Genomic DNA, 11,023 nt, shown 5'->3' on the forward strand with positions numbered 1-11,023 from the left:
ACACTGAAGATCTAATGATGATCTGTTTTTTCAGCTTCTGGGGGCCTGATGAACCCAATAATAAAACAAGTGATGAAGACTGTGTTCTGTTTGGGTCAAGGGGGTGGTCTGATTACCCATGTACTCGTACTTATAAATGGATTTGCGAGAGAAATTAAATACATTATTTGCTGCCTTAAATTTTTTTGTTTAATCAACTTAATTTAATAAGTTATATCAACTCAAGATAATTAACAGTAAGTTTAAATGACTTGTAAATCTGAGTTGATTAAACAAACAAACACAAAAAAAATAAGGCAACAAAGTATTTGTGCATTTGTGCTCAAGTTCGCATCTAATATTTACCTCTTATTTACGTCTTACATAATTCTCGTCACAGAAATATGCAATAGCAAGGCAATGACAACGCATTATTAAGGTAATGAGGTCACGCGCTGTACATTCTACGGTGTCCATGTGTTATATCTACCATAGCAAAACTTCTGTTTAATCATTTTTATATGATGCAAATAACTTTTTGTTTCACTGAATATATTCTAATAAATGCAGTTATGCAGTAAATGTGTTTTTAATATGATGGGTTTATGTTGTGCGTGTTTGATTTTGTGGATCAATGTGATTACCATATATAGCAACTGCACTCTTAAAATGAATGTGTTAAATTAACACATCTTGTGTCTAGTTAAGGACAACACATCTAGTGTGTTGTCCTTAACTTAACACATCTCTGTGTTATTTTTGGAATAACACACTTTGTGTTGTTTTAACACATCTTGTGTTGTCCTGGTGTGGCCTGGTTAGTAACAATGCACTGTCACTTTAACTGAGTGTTACAATGAAAGATGAAATCCCATTGGTTGATCCAGTATTGAACCGAAAGTGTGATTGGTGTCCCTATTTTAAGAACATTATGAGATTGATGTCTACCACCTCAGATCACGTCATGTGTCTGCAGCAGAGCCTTCATGACACATACATATCAATTTCTACACACACATTGTGACACATATCTAATTTACACAAATAATTGCTTAACTTAATAATAAAACAATATAATAATGCAAATTAGGGGTGTCCTCGACTAAGGATTTACATATTCGAATCAGAATTGTCGAATCTTTCCATAGTCGACCGATAGTCGAATCATATCTATGTTTGTCTGCATGGGTTGGAAGGGGGCCAGACCAGGTACAAATTGGTAACTTTTATTTTCTTTCACAAGCAGCACACATAAACAACTTTCTTGTTAAAGTGACCAAAACTGTCTTTCAAGTGATGAACGAAGACAAAACTGACGATGCATTTATATATTTATTTTTTTAAGGTAAAATATATAAGGCAACATTTGTTTATTTATTCCTCATAACATTTTAAAGCCACGATCTACAGAACATCACACAAAAATGCATTTTGATAACTAAACCTAAAAAAATAAAAATAAACAAGGTGATTCTGCCTTGGAAACCTCGGCTACAATTAAGTGTTTTTATTTAATTTGGAGATATAGCGCGTCAAAGCAGTCATGACCAAAAAAACCCCGACAAATGAGAAATAACAAATAATTTGTGATCGTTTCTGTAAATGATAAAAACTAATTTACAATTCATTAAACGTTAATTTATAACATGAAAAGCACTGAAATTAATGATTTTATAGACACTATGCGTTATTTAGCACAGAAATACCTTCTTGCTTGCTCTGACTTCGATCATCTCTGTATTCACTTTAGATACAGAAAGACCGGATGATATTATTTATTTCAGGAATCTCTTTGCTATCATTTAAAAGTGAACACCAACCATAATATTAAATCACAAGAAAGACATTCGTGTCAGGCAGAAATTGGTTCGGTGCACTGCAGATACTTTCCGTTTCATCACCGAAATTTTAAAAAACGGCTTACCTGTTTTGTAGTTTAACTTTTGACAAGATAACCAAAATGTATGATAAATACATTTTAAAAACTTATACCCGTCAAAAAACATCCATTTTTTAATGTTTAGTTTGATGAACTCCTAAATATGAGACGCAGAACACCTAGCCCGTTCGGCTAAATTACATGCGCAAGCATGGCCAGCACGCCATAGCGCAACATTAATACAACGAAAAGCTATCCAAAATTTACAGACTTAAATTAGATTAGAATTTACGTTTATAATAGATACATTTTTTTTAATAAAATAAGGTCAGAAGCAACAAAGTGCACAACAAACATGCAAAGTGCCTCAAGAGCACAGAAACAAAACACAAGCCAAATAGTTAAATCAGACAACCCAGAGTGATTTATAAATAAAATAAAATAAATATTAAAAGAATAGAAAAGTATAGCCGTAATATAATTGCCAGCTTTGTCTTTTAAATGTAGAAACAAAGAGGCAATGGTTAATTAACGAAGAAACCTCCGTGTAGCCCGGTCACAGGGGCTGGATTTATTAACGCATTTTAAAAATATTTATTGAAAGCTGTTACTGCACATATTATTTGCAGCATTATCATAATATGCTGTATATTAATATATTGTGAGAAAGCTGTTATATGTGAAATCAGATAATGTGTGCACCCATATACGGCCAAAATTGAATGATCCTCATTTCATAACACATCTGCGACGATTCGACTGTGAGATTGGTAGTCGAATCAGGCTTCTCCTATCGATGCATCGAATCTTCGACTATTCGGGGTCACCCCTAATGCAAATATTATTGAATTGCTGCTAACCTGTTTATGCGTGTGTATCACTTTACAAGCACCTTCTCTTGTACTTGTTTGATGTCACATGATCTCAGATTTCACACATTGACCACAGATCATTTTGTTTTTCTCCAACTGCTATTAGCACAGATCTCTGATGCCATATCCTCTGTTTTTTTACAATACTGATAAATGCTTTTGATGTGTCAACGTTATGGTGTTCAAATGGAACATTTATTTGAATCTGATCACATTTCATGTAATTTTCTGCCTGCTTTTTACTCTATTTCTCTAAAAAGGATTCAAAAGCCCATTGATAAAAGTACGCCAAATAAACTATTAAGTTAGTCATATAGTTTTGGTTAAGTTTGAGCAAAAAGATGTCTAACTGTACTGTACATGTGGTATTATCAAATTAAAACAGGTTTACTATTCAAGATTAATCTTCAGGTTTAATTGTTATCAAACTGTTTGCAGAATGACGCTTTGACTCTGAGGTGTTTTTATAACATTGATCTGTTTGTTTGACCTCAACCAATGGCCAGAGTCTGCAGTGAGACTGATCTGTATCTGTACATGAGACAAAACTTAAATAACCTTTATAAAATCATTATTTTTGTAATTTCATGTTATGCTAACTGCACAGAGATACATGTTACACAATAGTAGTTGCACATAACAGATCTTTGCTATCAGATCAGTTCCGTTTCCTTGCTTCATTCTCATCAGTGTAAAAACAGAAGACAGAGAAGAGCAGAGAAAAACACAGGAAGAACTTTTATCTTTAGCACATATTCACTGTGTTAAGAGTGTAGAAGAGCTGCAATGTCTGATGATATTTATGTGCTCAATACTGAGATTCAGGGAACGGATAGAATGGAGATGATGGTGGACATCTATGAGAGTGGAGATGACTTACGGACACAGACAGACTCCAATACAAACAAACAACAACCACTTCAGTCTACAGGTAATGACTTTCATTTATTGGCCTAAAGACAAAAAACAAATAATGTATAAAATTCTGTCATCTGTCATCTTCAGGAAGTGAGTGTGTGAGGATGAGATGTTACAGATCAGTTACAGTGTGTTTGGGGCTGCTGTGTGTTCTTCTACTGACTGCAGTCATAGTACTGAGTGTCCTCATCAATACAAACAATCAACAGTGTCAAAACAAAAACTTCACAGAAGAGAGAGACCAGCTACTAACCAAATATACCAACCTCACAGAAGAGAAAGATAAATTAATTGCCAAGTACAATTATATCTCTAAACTAAGTGAACAATGGAATCAGAAGATAAATGGACTGTTGACATGTCTTTATGGTAATGTTGACCAAAACTAGAGCACACATAATTAAAATTGAACATTTAAATAAACTTTTAAACACCATTGGCCTATAAGTTGTAAAGTTAAGTGTGGTCAGAGTAAAGATTTAATGTAGCAGCTGAACTGTTTGTGTTAACAGATGGATGGATTAACTTTAAGTCCAGTTTGTACTTTATTTCATCTGAGAAGAAGAGCTGGAATGACAGCAGAAGATACTGCAGAGAGAGAGGAGCAGATCTGATCATCATTAACGACAAAGAGGAACAAGTGAGTGAAAGTTGTGTGTGTGTGTGTGTGGGGGGGGGGTTTAGTACAACTATATGCAGTTGTTTATTCTTTTCTTATTGATGTTTTTCCTCTCAGGATTTGTTTAAGAATAGGTCTGAAACAGACAGCATCTGGATTGGTTTGTCTGACAGTGATGAGGAGGGAACATGGAAATGGGTTGATGGCAGCACATTGACCACTAGGTGAGAAATCACTAAATTTAACTGATTATTATCCAATAAATGATTCTCACAGTCAGTATCATATCACACAGAAAACAACATTGAAGATCTAATAATGATTTGTTGTTTCAGCTTCTGGGACAAAGTTCTACATAAAGAGCCCAATGGTAAAAGAGGAGAGAACTGTGTTGGGTCTTATTCACCAGGATGGGCTGATTTCCCCTGTACTCGTACTTTTAAATGGATCTGTGAGAAAACACTATATTAGGTTATGAAATTCATGTTAATACAATAAATTGTGAACACATAAGAGTCCATCTGCGCAAGCTAAAATCTGATGACAATATGTAATCTAAGTCAAACGTATACTTATTAGAAGGAAATGGGACATATTTACAAAACAGGGCAAATTAGCATGAAAGCGCAATTTTAATAAAGTGTCAGTTGGAGTGAACATTTCACTTTGTTTAATTCATTTAAATACTCTCCAACCTTAAATTTTGTCTTCTGTTTAATTATTTTTGTATTGTGATTATGCAAATAAGCTTTAGTTTTTCAAGTACTATAGTTCAGGCTATAGGTTGTAAACAGCATTAGTGTATAAAGAAGCAACTACTTGAAAAAAAATGGCATGTGTTTTATATATATCATGTGCCATTGATCATAAAAACTGCAGAAACAACCAAACTGATGCCATTGGTTGAGGCAGTGTTTAATTTGTAAGTCTGTTTAGTGCCTTTACTGTAGTATATGATACGAACAGACCAAAGTCTACCGTGTATTTCAGCCATTAGCAACTAATAACTTGGGGAACTGTCTTAAAGTTGTCCAAAAATTGGGAAGAAGACAAGTCAATGTAGTTCAGGTTGGGTTTGTTCGGACTTTACAATATTGATTTTAACAACATTTTATGTATGAGTTCTGTTTCAATGTGGGTTTACTTCGGGCACTCCGTTTTCCTCTCACAGTCCAAAGACATACAGCGGTGTGTTTCCAGAACAACAATGTAAATCGCTGCTGAACCACCATAGTACAATGCATATTTGTATAAACTATAGCTAAGCACGACTGTTTCCCAAAAACTTTGCCACACATCCGTCATTTAGTTACATATAAAGTAATTCATACTGTATTGTTATGCAGGCTGTAGTTTATACAGTATTGTTGCATTAAAAAGCAACTATTGTTGGTTTAGCTTAAACTCATACCACTGGTTGAGTTAATGTTGCTGCCATTGACATTATGATGTTTATCTGACAGTTGGTCAACTCAGAGGCCAGACACACCACTGATCCTGATACAGGAATGAAAGCGTGCAACACCTTACAAGCAGCTCTAAACTTTTCTCGTACTTGTTAGATGTCACATGATCTCAGATGTTACACATTTATATCAGATGGTTTTGCTGCTCTTTCAGTGTGTTAAAATGGAAAACAAACACCAAAAGAGCTGAAAATGCAGCCGGCTGAAACATGTACTGGAGTACATGTTATTGACTTATAAAAGTAATAAGAAAAAGGAATAAAATAGTATATAAATGAATGATTTGAGAGGAGATAGTTCCTATTTGTTGTCTTCAGGAAATGAATGTGTGAGGATGAGAAGTTTCAGATCAGTTACAGTGTGTTTGCTGCTGCTGTGTGTTCTTTATGCAGCATAAAATAAGTAATATTGCCTCATTGTAAGTGGTAAAAACATATTTTAGCTCCCATTATATTTACTTCATTACAATAATAAGGTGTCACCTGATTCTAGTGCTTTCTGAATGGTCTTTTCAAGAAAAAATACTCTATAAGGAAGTAATTATTAATCAGAAAAATGTCAGGGTGCTTTCACACATACACTGTTTAGGTCGGCCAAAATGACGTGTCGGTCCAAGTGCGGTTCGTTTGGGACGGTGTGAACACAACAGCCGCACTATGGTGCGACCCATCTGTGGTGTGAACGTTGCTCCACCTCAGGCCGAACCAAATACAGGAAGTTCTCCACATGTTTGAGCCACTGGCTTCCGTTGTGACGTGAGCCGGGTGTTATATTGTGGGTTAACAACAAACAAGGCAATCTTGGTCTGTTGCAGAGATTCGCTGTCTATTGGACATTTGAGCTGATGATTTTACACAAATAGTGATGGCTCTGTTGTGCAATTTTGCTTTAAAGCGAAGAAACTTCACAGAGACGTGCATCGTTTATCTCCATATCTTGCTAGCTTCGCTCTTCCTGTCAGGCTGGTTGTCATGGAAACGTGGGGGGTGGTCATGAGATGGTCAGAGACCGATGACAGTGCTGACCGTTGTCACATGGTGTACGGTGCGGACTTCGAGTACGGTAAACACCACATATGTAAACACGGACCGCACTAACTGAAAAATGATACAATATAATTTGGTGCACTCCGAGCCCGCATCACAGTAGGCACCAACATGTGTGAAAACACCCTTTAGAAAAAATTCATCCAACGGATATCACGTGCTCTTGACCAAATGATAAAGTATCTTGCATAAGTAAAAGCTCAAAGGCAGAACTCTACACAGCAGTTCAGGACATCTCAAAACAGACCACACAAAAGCAACGTCCATTGATATTAAATCCAACAGATTGAGGATGGCGAAAAATACTTCTGATCGTAGGAACTTTTCTGGGATGAAGGCGATTGAAAAGAATCCTATCTATGCCAATGTAGATGATATAAACCTTCACAATCTCTGTAGGAAAACAGACGACTCGGACACAACGAGAAACGAAAGTTTCCATTACACAGGTACAGACGCTCAGTTTATTATAATAATAAACATTAACATTCTCAGTAATATCTGAATTTTATTAATCTGTATATCTGTCATTATCAGGAAGTGAGCGTGTGAGGATAAGAAGTTACAGATCAGTTACAGTGTGTTTGGTGCTGCTATGTGTTCTTCTACTGACTGCAGTCATAGTGTTGTGTGTCCTCATCAATACAAACAATCAACAGTTTAACATCAAGACCAAAAACATCACTGAAGAGAGAGACCAGCTACTAAGCAAATATACCAACATCACAAAAGAGAGAGATGAATTAATAGCAAAATACAGGATTATTCCTAAAAAAAAGAAACAACTGAATCAGGAGAAAAATGAGCTGCCGACAAGTTTAAATGGTAATGTAGAAATACAACAGAGAAACAAAATATTAGATATTAAATATTTAAAAAATATATTTTGTATACTGAACAGCGCTAAGTTATGTAGTTCAATGTGGTCGAAATAAAGATTCAGCTGAACTGTTTGTGTTTACAGATGGATGGATTTACTATAAATCCAGTTTGTACTTCATTTCATCTGAGCAGAAGAGCTGGAGTAAGAGCAGAAGATACTGTATAGAAAGAGGAGCAGATCTGATCATCATTAACAACAAAGAGGAACAAGTGAGTGAAAGATGTGTGTGTGTGTGTGTGTGGGGGGGGGGGGGGGTGTTAGTAAAAGTATGCCGTTGTTTAATTGTTTTTTTCTTAGGATTTAATTCAGAAAATTCAGTCTGGTACAGAATACACCTGGATTGGTTTGTCTTACAGTGATGAGGAGGGCAGATGGAAATGGGTTAATGGCAGCACACTGACCACTAGGTAAGAAATCACTAAATGTAACTGATTATTATCCAATAAATTATTCTCACAGTCAGTATCATATACACAGAAAACAACACAGAAGATTTAATGATGATCTGTTGTTTTTAGCTTCTGGCATGCTGGAGAACCCAATAGTGGTAGAACAGAGAACTGTGCTCTAAAACATTGGTCACTCTGGGCTGATTACTCCTGCAATGATGCTTATAAATACATCTGTGAAAAGAACATTTTAAAATAAGTTGTTAAATGAAATACATGTTAATTCAGTAATCTGTTAACACACGAGAGCTTTTACGCATGAGCACAAGAACCTTTAAGTCAATTTAGATTCAATCTACAGTACCTGAGCAGATAAGAAATAATAAAATATTAGGGGCCAGATTTAGTAACAGCTTGCGCCATCATGTTAGCGTTTACACGCAGTCGATAATTTGCATGAAAAGTAATGGTCTAGTTATTTTTGCGACTGACCTTATTGCATATGCATTTCCTAGAAGTTCCTCATTCAGATGCAAAATTTATAGGAGGATATTATTTAAATAATTCACTCACCTTAATTACTAAGGGCATGTGATATGACTGGAGTTTGCGCCATTATTTAACACTGATAAAACATCTTAAATCATTTTGGGCTTGAAATGGCTGAAATTGCTGCTGATAAGAGGAGGTATCATAGACATCCGAGAGCACATGGTACAAGACAGAGTATTTTTTAACATGTAACAGTTTATTTGAAATGCCAGAGGAACATATGACTCAAAAATATTGTTTGCCAAGCCATGTTATTTTTTTAATTTGCTGGAGGAGATAAAAGAGGAGTCACTAGGAGAAGTCACACAATACCAGACGTTTCAAAACCTTCATTTTTTTGTCTTTTCAGTATACTATGGCTTCGTTAGCTAGGATTTCACATCCCGCATATTGAGCCGCGATATCTGTGGTGATGAACTCATCATCAGCTCTGCTTTTTTGCGACCCTGCACTAATTTTCGCTGCTCTTAGTAGATTGCATTGGTCATTATGTGTATAATGCTGAGTTTACACCAACCGTGTTTTGGGCGTCAAAATCGCGTCTACCGCGCCTAGTTTGCCGCTTGAACACTTTAAATGCATTCGCACGTGTAGAACGGAGTAGACGCGCGGAAAAAGCAAGCATTTGACGCGCGTCTGAGGCAAACTCCGCTTCTTGTGGGAGGGGCTAGTGCTATGCGGTTGTCTCTTTGCAAGATGACTGATGTTGATTGTGCATTTATCGAGAGAGTTACCGGTTTGTATGTGGTAACCTACTAGACAGCGTGGGTCGATAAACGTCACGTGACTCAAAAGTGAAATGTGTATTACAGCTTACCAGCGAGGTCCTTTTTATTCCTGTCTCATCTATAGAAATAAGAACTTGTGTCGTATAGCTACTGGTGACTGCTTATGGACAATAACAAGCGTTGGTTGAATGAGTGAGTCCGGGCGGGGCTGCCACCACAGCAGCAAGCAGGCTCCTGATTGGTTAACGCGAAGCGAAATTCCGCCAAACTTCAAATTTTTCAACTCGGGCGTTAGCCGCAAATTCGCGTGAACCGCAAAATGCACAAAAAGCACATTCACGCGTACCGTGCACAACGCTCAATTCGCGCCTTTCGCACGAGCTACACGCGCGAAAGAGGCAGAAACGCACAACCTCCTGACGTGCGTCAACGCGCCTTCACATTGACTTAACCTTGAAATCACTCGCGCTTCACGCCTCTACCGCGGTTGGTGTAAATGCAGCATAATTTGTGCCTTTTTAGTAAATAACCTGCGCTTTTATATTAATTCGCCCGTTTAGTAAATCTGGCCCATAGTCATGTGTAATATCTACTATAGCAAAAACTTCTGTTTAATTATTTCTATATTGTGACGCAAATTAACTTTTTGTTTCACTGAATGTATTCTAATAAATGAAGCTTTTCAGTGAATTTCAATGCGATTGTTTTTACTTGTGTGTGTTTGAAGTCGCGGATCAATGTAAGTAACCTACTGTATAGTAACTGGTATGTTGTAATCTTTTTAGTTCAGACTGTAGTTTATACAGTATTATTTTATAAAGGAACAACAAAATTTTCTTAATTTTGCGAAAAGCACAACATTCTGTTTTTATTAGGAGTGGACACAAAAATTTTAAATGATATATAAATCATATCTGTATGTCAAAATCAGCAGAGTAATCTCAGTCTCTTTGTGAAGTGATTGAAAAATAAAGAGTATGCGTCTCGTTCGACCACAGAGAGCTAAATATGTGCTGTAATATCACATAATTATTTAAAATTCATAATTCTTGTAATTTTATCTGATTTACCCTTTTTAAAATAAATTGATATAAAAATAGATCTGTGCAAAAGTGATATTTGTATTTAGAAACATACTGATATAAATTGCTTCAATTTATCTTTTGCTTATATTCTTAATAATGAAGTCATTGAGCAAATGAATGTGTTTCTATTCTATGTATGGCCTGGTCAGTAATAATGCACTGTCACTTTAACTGAGTGTTACAATGAAAGATGAAATCCCATTGGTTGAGCCAGTGTTGAACTGAAACTTTGTGTTGGTGTCGCTATTTTAAGAACATTATGAGTCAGATTTAATGTCTGCCACTTCAGATCACGTCATGTGTCTGCAGCAGAGCCTTCATGACACATACATACCAATTCCTACACACATATATAAATTACACAAAAAACTGTTTACATAAATAATAAAACAATATAATAAATGTAAATATTATTGAATTGCTGATAACCTGTTTGTGCGTGTGCATCACTTTACTAGCAACTTCTCTGGTACTTGTGGGGTTTCCATGATCTCAGATTTCACACATTGACCACAAATGTTTCATTTTTTTTCTCCAACTGCTATTAGCACAGAACTCTGACACTATTTCTTTGATCTAGTTTTTTTTTACAATACTGATAAGTGCC

At 36.0% G+C, this 11,023-nt stretch overlaps 2 protein-coding genes across 7 annotated transcripts in view; one reads left to right on the forward strand and one right to left on the reverse strand.

The window, feature by feature from the left end:
- cadm2a (cell adhesion molecule 2a) overlaps positions 1-11,023 on the reverse strand; it is a 670,454-nt gene that overhangs the window by 272,807 nt on the left and 386,624 nt on the right. The window lies entirely within an intron of this gene.
- LOC129447027 (CD209 antigen-like protein A) lies at positions 2,695-5,992 on the forward strand. 2 transcript variants are annotated; one of them, XM_073874218.1, is made up of 5 exons: positions 2,695-3,661; positions 3,736-4,017; positions 4,161-4,288; positions 4,385-4,491; positions 4,603-5,992. In XM_073874218.1, exons 1-5 carry the CDS (start codon positions 3,517-3,519, stop codon positions 4,736-4,738), a joined length of 798 nt encoding a protein of 265 aa, XP_073730319.1. In that variant the 5' UTR covers positions 2,695-3,516; the 3' UTR covers positions 4,739-5,992. The 2 variants fall into 2 exon arrangements, with proteins under 2 accessions (XP_073730319.1, XP_073730320.1); XM_073874219.1 differs by lacking the exon at positions 3,736-4,017.

This window comes from Misgurnus anguillicaudatus, chromosome 12 (genome assembly GCF_027580225.2).
Source record: "Misgurnus anguillicaudatus chromosome 12, ASM2758022v2, whole genome shotgun sequence".
Classification (NCBI taxonomy): domain Eukaryota; kingdom Metazoa; phylum Chordata; class Actinopteri; order Cypriniformes; family Cobitidae; genus Misgurnus; species Misgurnus anguillicaudatus.

What these genes read in the sequence shown, in the direction of transcription:
- LOC129447027 (XM_073874218.1), top strand. Translation starts at nt 3,517, where the DNA reads ATGTCTGATGATATTTATGTGCTCAATACTGAGATTCAGGGAACGGAT. An exon ending in TTAACGACAAAGAGGAACAA is followed by an intron (nt 4,289 to 4,384) that starts GTGAGTGAAAGT and finishes TTTTCCTCTCAG; the next exon opens with GATTTGTTTAAGAATAGGTC. An exon ending in GGCAGCACATTGACCACTAG is followed by an intron (nt 4,492 to 4,602) that starts GTGAGAAATCAC and finishes TTGTTGTTTCAG; the next exon opens with CTTCTGGGACAAAGTTCTAC.